Source organism: Carex rostrata, chromosome 32 (assembly GCF_964058835.1).
Source record: "Carex rostrata chromosome 32, lpCarRost1.2, whole genome shotgun sequence".
Lineage (NCBI taxonomy): Eukaryota > Viridiplantae > Streptophyta > Magnoliopsida > Poales > Cyperaceae > Carex > Carex rostrata.
In genome coordinates, this window is record NC_135949.1 from 3846349 (window position 1) to 3866835 (window position 20487).

General features: G+C 32.3%; 1 protein-coding gene across 1 annotated transcript; it reads right to left on the reverse strand.

The window, feature by feature from the left end:
• Positions 1–6286: 6286 nt before the first annotated feature.
• LOC144547823 (putative disease resistance protein RGA3) lies at positions 6287–10379 on the reverse strand. The gene is made up of 4 exons (XM_078296510.1): positions 10008–10379; positions 7398–9729; positions 7111–7235; positions 6287–6355 (listed from the first exon to the last, which is right to left on the reverse strand). The coding sequence occupies exons 1-4, from the start codon at positions 10377–10379 to the stop codon at positions 6287–6289; spliced, it is 2898 nt and encodes a 965-aa protein (XP_078152636.1).
• Between the last annotated feature and the right edge of the window lie 10108 nt (positions 10380–20487).

The following is a 20487-nucleotide window of genomic DNA, read 5'->3' on the forward strand; positions in this document are numbered from 1 at the left end:
TTTTATTATGTTCTAATTATATATTTCTTTTTCAAATTAACCACTAATTTTAGAAATTTCAATAACATATATAAAGTAAAAATAAAAAATAAATTTTTTTAATATGTCTCGAAATTTTTTTTTTTAAAATCATTTCAATCATTAAAACTGAATTCATAATCATTTTTATATTCAAATAAATTAAAAACACATGTTCAACTCCAATTTCTATCAGAGCATCAAAATCGGTTTCACTTTCACCCCCTGTTTTCAAAACGTATACCAGGATAAATAATTGGCAGCTTTTTATATTCACATATTGCATCATTCATTCTTTATGTTCTTCCTTTAATAAGGAGACTTGTATACTTGCCTACCTTATCCGACGACTTCAAATGTATACTTTTGTTGATCTATCAACATCTATACAATATTTTGCTGATCTATCAACATCTATACAATATTTTGTTGATCTATCAACATCTTCCTTCAAGCTCAATGTGGAGCAGTTGTTGAGAAATATTGAAATAATATTTATTTGGATCGTGTCAAATATTATTCTTAAGCGTATTTCATTTCAATCGTACAAGATTTGAAAATTCAATCAAGATAATTCGGTATTATCGCTTATTAGTGCGGCTTTGGCTTATTTTTTTTTTTATTTTTTAAATCTAATAGATGTACTATTATGTGTAGAAACTTGAAAGAAAAAAGGAACTGAAAAATAGAAAAAACAATTTTCGTTTGAGCCCTCAAGTTCACAAGTATTATAAATAGATATAAAAAAATATATTTATCAAATGATTAAAACAAATGGGTTGAAATAGAAATTTTGAGTTTTTCGATTTAATTTCCAACAGACTAGCAATAAATCAACAAAAAAAAAAAATTCAGAAATCGTCTGCAACACAATATGAATTTATTAAGGAAATCAAATGAAACTAGGGGTGTAAACGGATACGGATAATCCGCTCTGTATTCGCTCCGTATCCGGAGATTATCTGTATTCTCTACATGCTACGATCATAATAAACAATTGATAAAAAAATTTCGAAACGAAGAACTACAAACAAAAGAAATAAACTTCTAATTTTTTTAATTAGTATCAAATACTCTATGTATCCCTAAATTTTGTTCAAATCTAATAAAAATAATAAAGCATAGCTATGTACAAAATTATGTAGGTAAAACAAAGAATAAGAATAAATTTTGCTGGCTAGCAAATGATGATTATTTTACTATTTTATCAGTTAATGTAAAAAAAATTGTAATTATTGTGAAAATATGTTCTTTCCTATAATATGATGGAATATCATAGCACAAAAATATGTATTATTTTTTTCTATTCAATATAACACAATTACATGTAATAGTTGAATGAAACATATCTCATATTCTAAAGAAAATGTATCTCAAATCGGTATATGCATGTCTAATGAAATATACACCTTTAAAATATAGATATACTAATGAATGCGCTACTTAAATACTACAAGTTATATAATTTCAACCGATTTTTTTAAAAATACCCCAAAAAATAATTATTTTATTAATAATAACCAGGTTTTGGATGGAATTTTAAAAATACCCAGGCCGCAGATTTTTTCTGCGCTCCGGAATTTTTATTCTGGGTCGCAGAAAAAATTTGCGCCCCGAAAATTTTTTTTTTTTTTTTTTTAGAATTTTTTATTCCGAGCGCAGATTTTTTCTGCGGCCCGGATTTTTTTTTATTTTTTATTTTTTATTTTTTTATTTTTTATTATTATTATTTATTTTTTATTTTTTATTATTATTATTTTTTTTTTAGAGTTTGGAGAAAAAAAAATCCATCATGTGTGTATGTATATGGAGTTAGGCTGGGGTGCTATGGATAGCATAGTGGCCTCTATGCTACGGCTCAATATTCGAGTTTTCAAAATCCAAACGGTCGATTCGAACCGTTCATCTTATTCTCCATATTAATATCTGCTTGGAGACCAAATTTTACATTTTTCTGAATTTTTTTACTATTTATTAAGTATTTTACAAAATTGTTGATCCAACGGTGGCTGCACAAAACAGTAAAACCGTTGGATTAGCGATTTTCAAAGTGGCTTAATAAATAGTAAAAAAATTCAGAAAATTATAAAATTTGGTCTCCAAGCAGATATTAATATGGAGAATAAGATGAACGGTTCGGATCGACCATTTGGATTTTGAAAACTCGAATATTGAGCCGTAGCATAGAGGCCACTATGCTATCCATAGCACCCCAGCCTAACTCTATGTATATGTATGTGTATGTGTATGTATATGTATATGTATATGTATATGTATCTGTATATGTATCTGTATATGTATATGTATATGTATATGTATGTATATGTATTTGTATATGTATATATATGTATATGTATATGTATGTATATGTATTTGTATATGTATATATATGTATATGTGTATATGTGTATATAATATATGTATAATATATGTATATGTATATGTATATAATATTTATGTTTATGTATATGTATATGTATATAATATTTATGTTTATGTATATGTATATAATATTTATGTTTATGTATATGTATATGTAGATGTATATGTATATTTTTTTTAAAATTTTTTTTTTTAGAGTTTGGAGAAAGAAAATATCCATGATCTGATTTTTTTTAATAATATATGTGTATGTATATATAATATAATATGTGTATAATATATGTATATATGTGTATATATGTGTATACATATACATAAACATAAATATTATATACATATACATAAACATAAATATTATATATATATACATAAATATTATATACATATATATGTATATTTATATATACATATATTTGTATATTTACATATACATACATATATACATAATGGATTTTTTCTCTCCAAACTCTAAAAAAAAAAAAAAAAAAAAAAAAAAAAAAAAAAAAAAAAAAAATCCGGGCCGCAGAAAAAATCTGCGCTCGGAATAAAAAATTCAAAAAAAAAAAAAAAAAAATTTCGGAGCGCAAATTTTTTCTGCGGCCCGGAATAAAAATTCCGGAGCGCAGAAAAAATCTGCGGCCTCGGTATTTTTAAAATTTCATCCAAAACCTGGTTATTATTAATAAAATAATTATTTTTTGGGGTATTTTTAAAAAAATCGGTAATTTCAAGGGCTTTGTGAAGAAGTGCAAACCTTTTAGCATTTAAAACTTTATTGCAACTATTTTGCCACTAAAGCTGCATTATTATTATGCTGCGGATGAGTAATCAACTAAATATCAACTTCAACGCGAATAGTTGTAGAAATGCAGCCACAAACTGATCCCTGTTGCTGTAGGAGTGCAGAAACTACATGGGACCCATTAGTTCGAGTGCGTATCCTCTGAGATATCTCAACTTTTGCGTGACCGACGTGTCCGGTGCCTATTCGGGGGTGATGTAGGGGGTCAGTATTATCTCTGCTTTGAGATTCGTGCATAACGTAGTTAAACGGTTGGCATTTTCCATAAAGTCACGCAAAGTTTGAGATATCTCAGAGGATATGAATTCCATTAGTTCTCGCTCCTCATTTTTTAGTTTCCTATGACAGTATCGTACAAGATCTATGTAGTGATCAACTTTTTGAGCCGGTTTCTCTCTACATTTCACCCGCAACATATTTCTTTGTAAAGATTAAATCACAGAAGATCTTTGCTCCAAAATCACAATGAGTAAATTCAGAAAGCGTGTTGATGGACTGGGATTAAGAGATCATATAGCAGGTATACATAAATACAGTATTTTTACTTTTAAATAATATAAAAATTAATACAGGGTAATGGATTAATTGTATAGAAAATTTGCTTTAACAGAAGGAACCAAAAATACCTAATACTACAAAAATATATATATTTCCTAACTAAAAAAACCGAAAATAATTTGCAGTCGTTTAGAACTGATAAAATTTTAGATTTTGTCTACATAATTAAAATCTCATGCCAGGTTATCTATTGTCCTGCCTATATTAATTGAAATCTCGTAAAAGATGGAAAAAATGGTTTTTATGTAGAATCAAATGTTTTTATTGAAAAAAAAATGAAATAATTTTATTTGAAAATGTTTTTATATGGAAACAAATGTAATTTCGTAAAGCACCAGCTATTTCAATATATAACACCAATATATATATATATATATATATATATATATAGAGTATGGCTAACGCGCTTCCTCTAGCATATGGGCCGAAATGCTTCCGGTGGAAAGTTGAAATTTCAAAATCCAAAAAGTCGATCTGAACCGTTCATCTTCTTCTCCATATTAATATCTGCTTGGAGACCAAATTTTACATTTTTCTGAAATTTTTTACTATTTATTAAGCCATTTTGAAAATCGCTGATCCAATGGTAGCTTCTGATTTTTACTGTTTGGTAAGCCACCGTTGGATCAGCAATTTTCAAAGTGGCTTAATAAATAGTAAAAAAATTCAGAAAAATGTAAAATTTGGTCTCCAAGCAGATATTAATATGGAGAAGAAGATGAACGGTTCAGATCGACTTTTTGGATTTTGAAATTTCAACTTTCCACCGGAAGCATTTCGGCCCATATGCTAGAGGAAGCGCGTTAGCCATACTCTATATATATATATATATATATATATATATATATATATATTTTATGATTGATGACAAATGCCGTCAACAGATATATTGATAGTATATAACACTAATTGTTAGTCTAAAAGATATTTGAGACTCCTTACCATATGTAGGATTACATTATTTTACTTTTCTTTTCCAATTTGATTGTTGTGATTGGCCTATATATGTTGCCACTGTAGGATAGGCAACCTTGTTCTAAATTGTGTAATATCTTTCGTGGCAGGGGTTGTTCTGCAAAATGTAGAAATGGTATAGCCAAAACTACAAACTTGAGAAGTCATTAAGAAAGAGATTGACAATGCTGTAGATAAGATGCGAAAATTTCGGAGTGCAATAACAAAAACAGGACCAAAGATTTGTTTTCCACTCAAAAGGATCGGCTTAGTAGGTTTTGTTCCTTCAAAAGGTTCGTTTTAATTAATACTACCAATTACCATGCACAACACATATATATTGGCTAAAGAAAAAATAAATAGTAGAGATAAGGATATCGACAAAAAATTGGGTAATACAAAAATTGACTGTTGGCTTGCTTAATTGTTTTTTACAATTTCTTATTTACCCTTGTACTCTTTGTTATATTTAATATATCCCTTGACTCTTTTTACTTTTTTTTCTATTTACCCGTATATATAAAAATCAATAGTTAAGTCTTGTCAAAAAAATTATTTTCCCATTATACCCTTCTCTTTTATCTTGATCCTTTGACAAACTAAAAAAATGGTACAGCAACAAAGAGAAAAGAAAGGTTGAATTGTTGTGCGACCTCTCCAGTGCAATGGACACATAATAAGCGTCATAAAGATTAGCAGATGGAATACGAGATTTCAAGTGCAATGTGAGAAAAATACATTTTTGTTAACAAAGGCAATGAGAAAGCAGAGTAGTTACTCTGCTTGCCTGGATAAGTGGTAATTGCTATTTTCAAATCCAGATTTCAAAAAATTAAAGAGGTCTATTTGGATCAGAGAATAAAGCGAGCGTTTGGGTTTGATACGGATCCATAATCATACATCCACTTCTGTGAAGCGTACAAAGTTCCAAGTTCCAACCGTAGAGTGTCGCACAACAGCTTGGCATATCTCCTCTCTGTTGTTTTGAATGATGTAAAAAAAGAAGGGAGGAGTATATTATTAAGCTCGGAGCTAATTAAGAACCCATTTGAGTTTCCATCTAATTTTCCAGACCAAGTAAAAACATTTTACATATTGCTTCCTGATGCATCGTCTGGTGCCGACCAGATAATGAGCTTAGTTTACATTCATTGAGAAGTGAGCTATTGGTACCAATCTAATCAAAGATCCATCCAATAAACTTTTTATTTTTGTTCTTTTAATGATATATGTATAAAGATGAAGGCATAATCACGTGCACGTGCATGCAGAGACACACACACACAAGTTCTCCGGTACGTGTTTGATGAAATGCCTATGAGAAATATGAATGTGTATTACTCCTTGGTTGAACTGGTACATTTCTAGCACCTTTTGCATAGTTTAGTTTATTCAATTAACTTCCAGTTTTGAAACAATAAGAGAATTAGTTTATTCATCTTATAGCTTGTGTCAGTAAATCTATTACTTAGAAATTCAACAGAGAACATTTTGGACCATCACACTTACACAAGTAACAGTGGCAAACTTGAGGTGGAAATAAAAATCCATATTACCAGATGGTAGAACAACTCAAACCATTCCTCTCATGGTGTGGAACTGGTAAGCCACTTTGGCTTCACACCCAACACCTGACAGATACTAGTTACTCACGAAGAATGTAACTCAGTAAAAAAATGAAAAATGCAAGCACACGACACCGACACTAACCAAGATAATTCATCATGAACTTTACCTTCTCAAATCCTGAAGCTGACCGCCAACATGATTCAGTGAGCATTTTTAAGCTTGCCAATATAAAAAAGATGAAATAAAAGAGAAGGGTATAATAGGAAAATAAAAATTATGACAAGGTTTAACTATGGTTTTTTAGCTATATGGGTAATAGAAAAATGTAAAGATAGTTGAGGGATATACTAAATATTATAAAGACTAAAGAGTGTAGAGGTAAATAAGAAACTGAAGAAGTCTTTAAGTGTAAATAGAAAATTAACCCCAAAAAAATAAGTATAGAAAAAAAAATCAATGAAAATGAATCCCCATGAGAAAAGGAAATTATTTCTATGTATTACAAAACATGTAATAAATCAAATAGTAAATTTATTTCTATGGAGGGTCTTTGAGGGGACTCCTAAATGTTCCTTGTGGGCCAAAGGAAGACATCATCGAATAGAACGCTGCAAAAAAAGTTGGACAAGAGCTTAATTAATTTTGTAGCAGCAACAAACAAGTAATATAAATATGAAATGTTTATTTGTGGAAACTGGTAATTTTGCAACTTGATTAGTCAACAAATCCTACCAAGGCTTATGGTTACATAAAAGCAAAAAAGTTCAGTGGTCTAAAATCTAAATATTAAAATAATAATAATTATAATAATAGTAAAATTTATGAACCTGATTTGCTTTATGGTAGCTATGTAGATCCCCAATTTTAATGTCAGTGCAACCGCAGCGAAGAACACAGACATAAGTGATGAATGGCTCTGTCAGGGCAGTCTCAATTGATGGAATCAATCCATCTGGCAGAACACAAAGCAATTTACAATCTTCGATTTCCAACCTTGTAAGTGTTGAAATGCTCTGTCGGCCGATATGTGGCTTTCCATGAGAGGAATCACCAATTGGCTCAGTAGATTCCACCAACTGTAGTCCATCCATTGTTATTGATTTCAGGACTTTACACTCGTAAATTTTGAGTGTAGCCAACATATCCAGATTCCCCAGTCCAGTAATCAACTCAAGGCAGCGACAACCAGAAATCTTCAATTTCTCAAGCTGGGAGGACAGCTGCTCTAGCTGTAGAACTCGGAAACCATGACAATCACGAATGATGAGGTGCTTGAGAGTGTGAAGACTGTTGAATGGAAGAGATTGAATCTTGTCACATTCATCTAACAAGATTTTTTTAATTGATTGCAAGGAACATGGATCACACATCCATCTCGGCACTGTGGCAGAAGAATAACATCCTACTGCAAGTTTTTTGAGGTTAGGATGTGGCTGGAGGGATTCTAACCAAGAAAAATCAGCATTTATTTCTGGTCCGAGGATTATTTCCAGGTTTGATTTCGCAGGGTCAAGACACCAACCGATGAAATCAGGATCACAGTTTATATTAAAAGCTTCAAGTTTGCACTTATTTCTCATGTTAGCACGCTGGGCATCTTTTAAATTACTCACTCCACAAATAGTGAGATTTCCTTCAAGGTCCGTCATATCGTTTAACCAAGCTACATTTGTAACTGTCAACAATGCTTGCATTGTCTTTATTGCTGGAAAATTAACAAGCCCATGCGGGAGATAATCCAAAAAACGACCGTCTTCCATAATTAATCTCCGCAAGTTAATAAGTGAACCAATACTTTCAGGTAGATATTCAAGGGAATAGCAATCGAGAATTAAAGTCTGTAGATTGTAAAGGAGGCCAATAGATAATGGCAATGTTTTAAGATATCGACACTTAATATCAAGATGAACTAGATGTTTCAACTCGGAAATGGAATCAAGAATTCTTGTCAAATTAAACCCTTTCAATTCCAATACCCTGAGTGCTTCAAATTTTGTGAGGTTACATATTTGAAAATCTATGAAACATTCTTCATAACATTCTGACAACCTTGAATTTAGGTCCATTGCCTCGGTATTGTTTATACAATACTCGTGCTCTAAATCTCCGTTGCATTTTCTCATTTTGATAGAAAGAGTTCTTAAACCCACCAGATTTTGTTGGAGAACTTGATTTACATATCCAGAGAAACCACCTACATATAAATGACATGCTTCTTGCGGAACGTTTTCCTTTTGAATATCAAGTGGTTGATTGATCTCTACCGAATAATGTTCATTCTCAGAATTAAGTCGAGCAAGATCATGTATTATATCGTGCAACTTGGACTCCTCATAATATTGATCAACAAAGGACCTCTGTTTTAACTCCTCATAATATTCAACACCAATTTCTGTGATTCTTCTTTTGCCCTTGGACTCAATGTAGCCATGAGAGATCCATAATTCTATCAAATCCATCTTTTGTAATATGTAATCTTTTGGGTACATAGAGAAAAACAAAAAACACGGCTTAAGGTGGGGAGGTAAATGATCATAGCTGATCTGAAGTGGTGGGAATATATCATTCGATGAATTTAATTCCCAAATATCACTTTCTAAAATCTCTCTCCAATCCTCTTCATTTGTTTCATGCCTAAGGAGACTTGCAATCAACTTCACAGCCAATGGCAACCCGTCGCACTTTCTCAATATCTCCCTTCCCATTTTTCTCTTCAAGAAGAGTGTTTGCCCAGTGTATTTTGTACCACTAAATGCATAATGCTGAAACAACTGCCAGCATGAATCTTCAGGCAAGTTAGTAGGACTAAAATAGGTCGTTGTTTGCATGACCTTTGCAACCTTTTTATTTCTTGTTGTAACAAGAATACTAACAACCTTTGCTTCTTTAAAAGGAACCAGGAACAACTCCCAAAGACTTTGATTCTCGTTCCACAGGTCATCTAAAACAAGGAGTATTCTTTTTCCCTTCACAGTTTCTGCAAGCTTCCCTTGTAATGAAAACTCACTCAAATTGTAATTGATTTTGGGGACTGATTCAATGGTTGCTTTAGTGAGTCTCCCAACATCAAATTCTTCAGAGACACATACCCACCCACGTAAATCAAAGCACCGGGTTACCCTCTCATCTTTGTAGACCAGTTGGGCAATGGTGGTTTTTCCGAGACCACCTTTTCCAATAATCGAAATGACCGAAAAGGGCTTTTCTTTTTCAGATAGTAACAAATTGATTACCTCCTCTATTTCAGCATCTCTCCCAAAAATGCTTGCCTCATCTACCATGTGACCCGTTGGGGGTTGTAAAAGTTTATTGTTCGGACGCCTCGCCCCATCACTCTCCCTTAATTGGAGAGCCTCACGATCCTTCGTAATTTCATCAAATCGACTTCTTATTTTGTTAAGCCGATCAACCATGTCATCCGGAATTTGAACAATGTACTCAATGTACTGTCCAGAAAGAAATGTATATATTATAAAGAATGCCAAATTTCATTATTTGTTAACTTAAAAATGATAATTAGATTGGAACTGTATTATATTATGTGATCACTCTGATGTTAGATTGGAAAAGCTGATAATATAACAAGTGACCATACATTCCGGTGAATACCAATCTAGCTAAAAAATAAATAAAAAATTCAAGCATCCTCTATTAACTTTTAGAAGAAAAATAACATTTGCACAAGTAAGATAATTTTTAATATCTATATGCACGAGGTACTAACCTCCATTTTCTTCTTCTTGTGAGAACCTGAGACTTCAGAAGCCTTTCTTGCCTCTAGTTGGATACGGGTGACCTCATACCGGTACTCGCTGAGCACATCCTCGGCATCATAAGCGACCTTCTTCAGCTCCTTGAGCCATAGCTTTACAGAACGGTCTCTGATCTCCCTCTCCTCAGCATCGTACAGTGTGGTCTTGATCCGCTCCAGAGTTCGCATCAGCCTCTCCAGATCCTCCTCAAAAGCTCGAGCATGCCCCCTTTCGGAGTTATTAGAATTTGAGGAAGAGGAAGAAGGAGCCTGCACAGAGGCTCTAATTGAGGGGAGCATATTGGTGGCTAGAGAGAGCAGAGAGGTTATCAAATTCCCTGCCATTTTGCTCTGTAGATTTCTTTGAAGAGGCTATTAGGAAAGAACCTTAGATCTGAGTGGTGAATGTGAGAATGTGTAGAGTTCCGAGGAGAAGTGGTGTGGAGAAGACTTTCAATGTTTATTTTTTATTTAACGAGAGTGGAAATGAATATTTTAGGTGGAGTGGGTCACTAATTAATGGGAAGGGAGTAGTTCGGATAGACAGGAAGGCATAAAAGGCTACCAGAGGAAGGATCAAAGTGAGACCTGCTCTGCCTTTCCATTTTCATTGATAGACGCTTCAGGATCGACCCAGGATAGAAGCCAGCAAGAAATGTGAACTACCTCTGTTTGTCTTAGTTACAACAAGAATTGGACAACACTCTATATGATTTAGGATTAAAACTTAAATATTGTGGATTGTAAATATATTTTTATCATGCACACATAAATGAAATTGATGTTGGTTGTACCAAATTGCGGTTGGTACAACTGTATCAATAGATTTTATTTCTATTTATTTAAATATTCAAATTCAAACTTTATTGTACCATGGTATATCAATCAATAATGTTCATGGTTGGTAGACTAATATTTTGAGAAGACAATTTGCAAGTTCAATTGAGTGTGTTTCTATTCAATTTATAGAAATAACAAATTATCTGTAATTTTCCATGCACACACAGCTGCACAAACAATACATATTATCACAAAAGCAATTTGAATCATGATAAGCAGGATATTCACAAATTGAGAAGTGAAGTAATCAAAAGATAAAAAAATAAAATAACACTAATCAAATCGATCCACACTCTTTATTACATTACAAAATTTATTACTGAATTACATATTATAAAGAAAAATCCCCAAATTACCCTAATAAAAAGTATCCCTCACCAATTGAGAAATATTTTGCAATATTTAATAGCATAAACTTGATAAAATTCTAAATCCATCATGAATAAATATCTCCTTAAATGAAACATATCCAAACAACCATAAGCTCTAAATTACAACCTACCCAAACCTACAAAACTAAACCTAATTGTTATACATATAGATACATTAGAATTTTATATATATATAAAAAAAAAGCTCCATCAATAACACAGCTAAGATGAAGTCCAATACATCCCTTGCTCATTTCATTATTCTGTTCTCATATTATTTGCTCAGCTTTGCTTGCGTATGAGATCAATCGATCAACTTGAAATTGATGTCACACTTCTGCCTTAAAGCCCTTAACATTGCACCAACAATCAATAAAAAAAATATATAAACCTCAAAACCAATCCTGAAATAAACAAGAAAGGATATTTTGTAAAATCTTTGACTGCAATTTAGAAATTTAGAAGGATATTTCTTCATTGAAAATGATCGTCTTCATAGGTTTTCTTCCTTGAAAAGGCTCATGTTAATATTAATTGACAATTGTAAAGCACAAAACAAAAATATTGCACTCATTTTAATTTTCCCCAAGGGAAAGATGTTGGACTCACAATGATTTTGTCACCCAATAGAAACCTAAGGTTGTACCAATATTTTCTTAGAATATTTGGTGAACAAATTTTAATTTGAAATAATTTCATAATCTTTATTTGAAAGAAAGCTAGATAGACATGTTATAAAAGATGGAAAAAATGGTTTTATGTGGAATGAAAAGTTTTTATTGGAAAAAAAATTGAAATAATTTTATTTGAAAATGTTTTTATATAGAAACAAAGCACCAGCTATTTCAATATATAACACTAATATATATATTTTTTATAGCTGACAGCAAATTCCGTCAACAGATATATTGATAAAAGTATATATAACACTAATATGGGACACATCTTGGAAAAGATGGAAAAAATCATATATAGCCAAAACATACAATCTCATTTGATTAGCACTAATTGTTAGTCTGAAAGATATTTGAGGAGACTCTTACCATATGTAGGATTAGATTATGTTCCTTTTCTTTTCCAATTGATTGTTGTGATTGTCCTATATATGTTGCCATTGTAGGAGAGGCAACCTTGTTCTAAATTATGTAATATCTTTCGTGGCAGGGATTGTTCTGCAAAAATGTAGAAATGGTACAGCCAAAACTACAAACTTGAGAAGTTATTATGACTGAGATCAACAATGCTATAAATAAGATGCAAAAATTTTGAAGTGCGATAACAAAAACGGGACCAAAGATTTGTTTTCCACTCAAAAGGATCGGCTTAGTAGGTTTTGTTTTCCACTCAATGAAAATGAATCCCCATGAGAAAAGGAAATTCTTTCTGTGTATTACAAAACATATAATAAATCAAATAGTAAATTTATTTCTATCGAGGGTCTTCGATAGGGGTGTTTATCGGTTTGGTTCGGTTGAAACTGAACCGAACTAGACAAACCAAAGTTATAATTCAGTTTCAAAAATAGAACCGAACCGAACTGATTTAGCATTGCAACCGAACCGAACCGAACCAAAGTTTTATTTCTATTTGTTCGGTTCAAACCGAAATATATTAATTTTTTTTTAAAATAATTAATTTATAATAAACCGAAGTATAGTAAGAAATTAATAAACCGGGGTATTAAGAAATAAATTGGAATATTAAGAAACAAACCGAAGTATTTAAAGCAATTGATTAAGAAATAAATCAGAGCGGTCCAAATCAAATTCATAATATATAAAAGTTCGGTCGGTTCGGTTATTTCAGTTTTGACCTTATATAACACCAATTTCAGCATCTCTCCCAATTAGTGAACATGTTGCAGCTTAAATTTCAACATCGGTCGCACCAGATCTCCATCGCGCCATGTCGCAGCTTCTCTGAATTTGACAAGCAAATATCTAATTCTAAATCATATACTCTTGTCATAACTAAACACACAATGGTAGTTGGCATTTCATGGTTGCTTCTTGTCAGTTCTTGCTTATGTAGCAGAAATCTAACCTTAAAGTCACAGCAAAGGAGATTCTCACAGGTGTTGGAGAAGTGGCTGAAGGAGGCGTCCACGAAATCACACACGGAGATATTGTGGGGTAAACCCTAATATAATGCAAAGAGCATGAGGTATCAATACATATCACTTTCTTAATTAAATTGTTAAATTTATCATTTTTCCTATTTCATTTATTCCTTGCATTTGGGATATTCCCTCAATTTCAATCACGCTCGACAGATGCTAGAGCATTGTGAATACGAATTAGTGAAACTCAAAAGATGTATGAATAATTGAACTCAAAAACTTGTATCAGAAAATAAATATTAGCACCTTTGTGTAAGGTAAGCACTAATTGACAGCTTTAACACAAAGTATCATGCGGATGTGAACACAGATAAATGAAACGGGCTCTGTTGCTTCCTCATTGGATGCTGAAAAACTAAATTAATAATTCTCAATTGAGGGATGGTCATGGGCTATTAACAACTGCTCTATTAAGAACACTATGTTTTGGGTTTGGTGAGAAACTCACAACTGCTCTATTAAAGTAATTTTAGTTTGTGACAGCAAGTGATCGATGTATAAGTTCTACCAAAACATCCTTCTGAAAGATAAAACATTATAATAAAAACAAATGTGTATATTAGAAAAAAGAAAGATTGCAGAGTAGGTAACCGAATGACATAAAATAAAAGGACAAGGGTCCTCTCTTCATGAATCAAGAGGGAATAAATAAAGTTCTTCTCACAGGACAGGACAAAACTAAATTAATAATTCTCAAGAGGGAATAAATAAAGTTCTTCTCACAGGGATGGGCATGGGTTATTAACAACGGCTCTATTAAGAACACTATGTTTTGGGTTTGGCGAGAAACCCACTTCCCAATCCAAAAAAAAAAATTGTCTCTTCTTCTAATAAAACATTCTAATAAAAACAAATGTGTATATTATAAAAAGGACGGATTGCAGAGGGGTCCGGATCCGTAACCCAATTTTTGGGTTTCGGATCGAGATCATCCGATTCGAATTCGTCGCTCGAGATTGCTTCGCGATTCGAATTCATCTCTCGGAATGTGTCCTGATCCAAAACCTATCTACTTTGCCTTTACTACCAAATACCAACAATTTGTTTTGTATTCCTATCCTGCACAGATTGTAACTCTGTGAATGCCACATAAAATATGTTATTCTACAATAATGCAAAAAACTTGAGATTTTGAAGTCAAGCTACTCTGTTAGTGCATTCAATCTCTATTCGTCTCTTCTATTCCTCATTGGATGAGCATGGGCTATTAACAACTATGTTTTTGATTTTGTGATTAACCCACTTCCCAATCCAAATTTTTTTTCTCTTCTTCTATAAAATTTCAACGAAAACGTCCTTTTGGAAGATAAGACATTCTAATAAAAACAAATGTGTATATTATAAAAAAGACGGATTGCAGAGTAGGTATCACACACTACTACAAAAAAATATTGGTACTTGATGGTGTATAGGTTCCCAAACTTAACCTGGGTGGGACAAGCAAACATGACCAGAAACCATAGTAGGAAATATCGGCCGATACCGATCCGTATCGGTATCGGCCATGACCGATCCGATACTGGTCCGATACTCGCGATAGTGTGTTAAAGAGCCTGAGCCATATTGGGCGATACTGGTCCGATACGTATCGGTATCGGCTGTGACCGATCCCTATCCCGATACCGATACCGATATTTCCTACTATGCCAGAAACATTACAGTACAAGCTGATTTTTTTGTACCAGTACTGATATTCATATGGGTACCAGATAAGACCGGTAAAATTACTTGACGTGAAGTGATCATAATACAGACGACGATGAAGTGATCCAGCCATCACGATATAGTTTCTGACAGTGAAAGAGTGTGTTTATAGTTTTAATGCTTGTATTATATTGTATTAGAGCATCTACATCCCTGAAACTATTAGAGTTTCTAATCTGACGTGGCAGTTTCTAATCCAGTTTTAGAGATGTGAGAGAGTTTCTTATTTAGAAACTATGCAGGAAAGTTTCTTATTAAGAAACTGTTTATAAACTCTATGTTGGCCAAATGATTGGCTCAAATTGTTTCTCCTTTTTAATTTATTGCATGACGTGGCTTAATAGAAACTCTAAAATGAGTTTCAGGGATGTGGAGGTTAGAAACTTTAGAGGCCATAATTTCTAAAAAGTATTTTTTTTGAAAAACTGATAGCAGCTATCAGTGAGTAATAATTTCTAAGAAGTAGTTAACAGTTTTTTAGAAACCCTTGTGAGTTTTAGGAATGTAGATGCTCTTAGTGGATTATTTGATTGTAATCATTTATCTAAACATAAATTATTGACAAATTATTTTTTTATCAATTTTTTCCTATTTTTTTTTAGTGTAAAACAAGCTTCTGGCCAAAATGTTCAATTTTCCGATCCGAATCTGCCGGGACCGATCCCGATACCGATATTTCCTTCTATGCTTTCCATCTTCATTTATTTCTTTAAAACTGAACATTGTTAGAATAAGTATAGTAATGTTATACTGTTACTTCTGTATTGTTGTATTGATATCTGAAGCTTTCAGTTAATTTAAGGAAACACGTAGTATGATAGTATTTACTGGTACCATTGATGACTCGGCATCAAATTAATATCCTTTTGTGTTAATATGGAAGAAATCTTCATATAACGGCACAAGTGTTATTTTAATTTAAATGAAATCATTTCTATTGTATTATGTATATTTTCAATAAAAAATCTGAGAAGATTTTAATTGTTTTTCATTTTTGTTCCGATCAACAAAGTTAAATTGGAATTCATTTCTATTGAATTCTACTAAATTCAAATCTATTCAACTCCAGCACCTCTATTATTCCGATCAGACCCTTAATTTATACAGATCTGATACCAGTATATAACCTTACCAGTATTATTACTCCAGTACAGATTTATCCGTGCATTTAAATGTTGTTCTCTTATATTGTGATAATTTTTGTTCTTTCTTTATGTTAATTGAGCTGAGGCCTAAACCCCAATATTCTTGTTATTCATTATTTTCATTTCATAATTCTGGTAATAGAAGATAGTTGGTACCAGAACCTGGTTATTGTTCATTTTTTTTTTTTTAATTTGTGCCTTTTCATGTTAAGCCTTGCAGTTGCAATTTTTTCTGAGTCTAAGTCACGTCTCTTCAGGATTTTGAGTTGGGACTACATTTTTAGTTTTATTCTAAATAATTCTAAATTTTGAGATTTGTATATGCAGGTATACCCTGAAGGAACCCACTTTATGATCCATGGTTTACAAGACCGATAATCTATGACGTGCGGGCCCAACCCCATCTTGTTGAGAGCATTCCTGGTAGCCGTGATCTGCAGATGGTATTTACTCTGATTTATTTCTGCTGTTATTTGTTCTAAAACAATTTATTGTGGATCTTATTTAAAAGGGGCCCCGATAACCCATTACTGGCGTGATTCTGATCCATTTGTTTTATATCAGACAGATTCGTCTGGAAAAACAGGGTTTAAGTCAAGAATAACAGCAGTTATGGACCTGTATTTATTCTTTCTAATTTACTTAATTTTATTTTTATGAAGCGATCTTCATGTATGTAGTAAGTGCTTTGTTACACTAAATTTACTGTCAAATCCATTGCTTACAATTATGAAGGCTATGCTCAGTACAATTGCTTGTGAGAAATACTTGCATGTGTATAAAAGGCACTTTCTGAGAAATATTTCTTTTGGCCAGCTCTATTGCAATACAATAAAAGTGTCAATTAAATTGGATTAATTACAAGTAGTTGAAAACTTTTGCTTATAATTTAATTTTTTAGCAATAATTTTTATCAAGTTCTCTTTTCAGAAATAGTTCACTCTATATAATAATGATCACGAACACAGCTAAGCCTGATATTACAAAGAATAAGTGACCTTGCTTTGCCATTGTACAATCTGAGTCGATTTATTTGAAATTTATTGTTCATTGTTATTAAAATTAACTTCTTGAACAAGATTTTGTTTTGCTAGTAGTGATCTTTCATTTCTTTTCTTTTTTTTACTTTTTCCCTTGTCTGCAATATATATAACTCTTGTGTGCATTTCTTTTAATTTGAAAGGTGAAAATCGGGCTGAAGGTTATGACGAGACCATTGCCAGAGAAACTGTCGAGACTGTCAAGGCTATCATTGCTCAGTACAATGCTAGCAAGCTCACCACTCAAAGAGATCAACAAGAATACCTATCGATGCGGTCTCTAAGCTTCATTAAAAAACGCTCATGATCCTCCTCGGCAGTTTTAGTGAGTCGATTGAGGAGCGCCTTCTTCTTGATAAAACCGAGTCGTTCAACATCTACCTCTCTCTGTTCTCCCTCTGTCAAAGTGAGGATCCCGGTTCTCATCCGTGCGTAAGGTGGCAACTTCTCAAGTGATACCCACATCAATGCCTCCTCATCATTCTCCGGCGTGAAAACGTTGTTGTCACGCTGCCTTGTTACCATGCTACGTACCTTGCCTGCTCAGGCTTCCTATCCTCTACAACTTTGTAATTTTTTTTTCTATCTATTTCTATTATTTATTTCTGTTTGCGGAGGTTTTGTTTTGTTTGTTTTGTTTTCCATCTCATCTAAGTTTAAGTTTTACTTTGTCTCTGTTTTGTTTTGTTTTGTATTTCTTAATTGCTCACCATTAACTCTCTTCTTGCAATAGGATTCCATAACCCGCCTATTTCATTGATGAAACAAATGAAATATAATAGTTTTTATAAAGAATTGTCTGGTGGCAAGAAGGCTGGTTTTTATATAAGAAAGGAAGGCTGCTAGTTATTGGTTCAGAGAGTCGTTGCATTTCAAATTGATGGTTATTTATTATTAATTTTTTTAATTATTTCCAAAATTATTTTAAAACTATTTTGTATTTTATTTTTCCTTCTAGACATCGATAGTTAAATAAATAAATCCAACCCCGGGATGAAAACCTCAGCTAGTCTGAGCAAATTTGTATGTAAAAGTAATTACGAATTTGCTAATTGATATCATAGAAGGGATTTGAGTTTTTAAAATTTCTAAGACAGAACAAATAAATTCATCAATATATTTTAATAGTTGGATGAAATATTAATTATCATCAAATTTAATTGTATGACTGAAATTTATTCATTTTTTACTTATAATTGTTCGTCAATTAATTATATGAAATTAATCCATCGTGGTATATATAATTGAATATATGAAACTAGTTACTTTATTGTATAATTATTTATTGACCTTAAAAAAATTTCAACGTTCAGTCTTATATATTAATAATATTTTGTCTCAATTTAAAAATTAAGTTATTTCTTCAATACATAATTTATTTATAATATTTTGTCTCAATTTAAAAATTAAGTTATTTCTTCAATACATAATTTATTTCAAGAAAGTCCGAGAACTAATCCTTACTAGAATCCAATTTTTTATTTCATGCTAGGTCCCTCTAACACTTGTTATTTTTAATTTGACAATGTACGTCAGAAAACGATCAAGCGCGAACATTAAAGATAAGTTTGATTTACTACAATCAAGCGCGAACATTAAAGATAAGTTTGATTTAATGTAAGCTTAGAATCTTAAATGACATATTCAAATCATTAAAACTGGTCTACTTTGTAATAACCGATCCTAATGGTACTAATTTGGATCAGTTGTTACATATAACCGATCCTAATGGTACTAATTTGGATCAGTTTTAGTAGCGGTTGTTTGACCGATCCAGATTAATTTTGCATTTGTATTGCCTGGATCAGGATCGTCTCTAGGTCCGATCCTAATATGAGTAAATAACCAATCTAGATTAGTGTTTTTCCACTAGTGACATCATTGACCTTATCATGATAAGGTCAATGATGTCACTAGTGGAAAAACACTAATCTAGATTGGTTATTAGTGTTTTTCCACTAATAACCAATCAGGATGATCATCCAACTTGTTGACCGGCACCCTCGGCTTGTCCTTGTCAGATCGTATGGCCATCTTCGGTGGGTCTTCTGTGGCAGAACCCGGTGCAGTATAATAGGTGGTGGCGGTGGAAGACCCCTTGGGTTGTGCTCCTTGTGCACCTGACATTGATTTTTTTTTTCTATTTTTTTTGTAACCTGCAAAACTGATACTGATGGAAAAATAGAAATAGCAAGTACTGAAACCTCAACTGTTGAGCTAGTGTGAGATTTGATTTGTAGAAATCGAACGAAAGAAAATTGGGAAATATTTTATATGAAGAAGCTACTTAGCTGATTGGGGGCAATTTAACACGTGGGAGAGTTGACTGACACGTGTCTGTCAGATTTAAGGATGAAGAAACGCGTGTGATTCTAATTGTAATTGTAACAGCAAAGCACTCTGTTTGAGCCCTGACGCTTCATCTTGGGCCTATAATAAAAAATGTATTTTGTTTCAATTTTAAAAATTGAGGGCCGACAGAAAAATTTGTGATGATCGTTCAACTTGGTCCAATAAAAAACTATCAAAGAAAACAGCTAGACAATAGTCAAAATAATATGATTTGTATTATTTAGAAGAAAATATTATTTGATAAAACAGAGAGTTGGAATAATATAACATGATACCATAATGTGATATAATAACAGTAGTAGTAATGTAATTTGTATCATTGTGCTCTAATAATTTCAAAAAAGACGGACAAGAGCACACATTTCTAGATCAAAACTAGGTTGTGATGTGCTCACTAAGAGAATTTGGTAAGCACAATTCTAAAAGTATATCGGATCGAGTTCAAATTTCAAATCCAAACCATTCAAATCAATGTACTTTATGAGTGATGCATGTATAGAGATTTTTATTTTTATCCAAACCATTTCAAATCCGATTTTTTATTTTTTGCTTTTTTCAAATGGCCGAGGTAATTTTTGAGTGATGATATCTCACGATCTATTTAGAGATTTTGTATGAAACTTCACAGTCTTGTTCTACGATGTCAAGACTACATGTCGGTCAATTTTCATGATCTTTGAAGATGTTTTCCTATGTTAACCAAATATGCAAAGTTGAACTCAGAAGCACTCCTTCAGCAGTTCGGGCAATTTTGAGTGATGATATCTCAAGATCTGTTTAGATATTTTGTATGAAACTTCACAATCTTATTCTACGATGTCAAGACTACATGTCGGTCAATTTTCATGGTTTTTGAAGATGTTTTCCTATGTTAACCAGAGA

What these genes read in the sequence shown, in the direction of transcription:
- LOC144547823 (XM_078296510.1), bottom strand. Translation starts at nt 10,379, where the DNA reads ATGGCAGGGAATTTGATAACCTCTCTGCTCTCTCTAGCCACCAATATG. An exon ending in TACACTCAAAATTTACGAGT is followed by an intron (nt 7,236 to 7,397) that starts GTAAAGTCCTGA and finishes GTGTTCTGCCAG; the next exon opens with ATGGATTGATTCCATCAATT. An exon ending in GCTACCATAAAGCAAATCAG is followed by an intron (nt 6,356 to 7,110) that starts GTTCATAAATTT and finishes GTGAGTAACTAG; the next exon opens with TATCTGTCAGGTGTTGGGTG.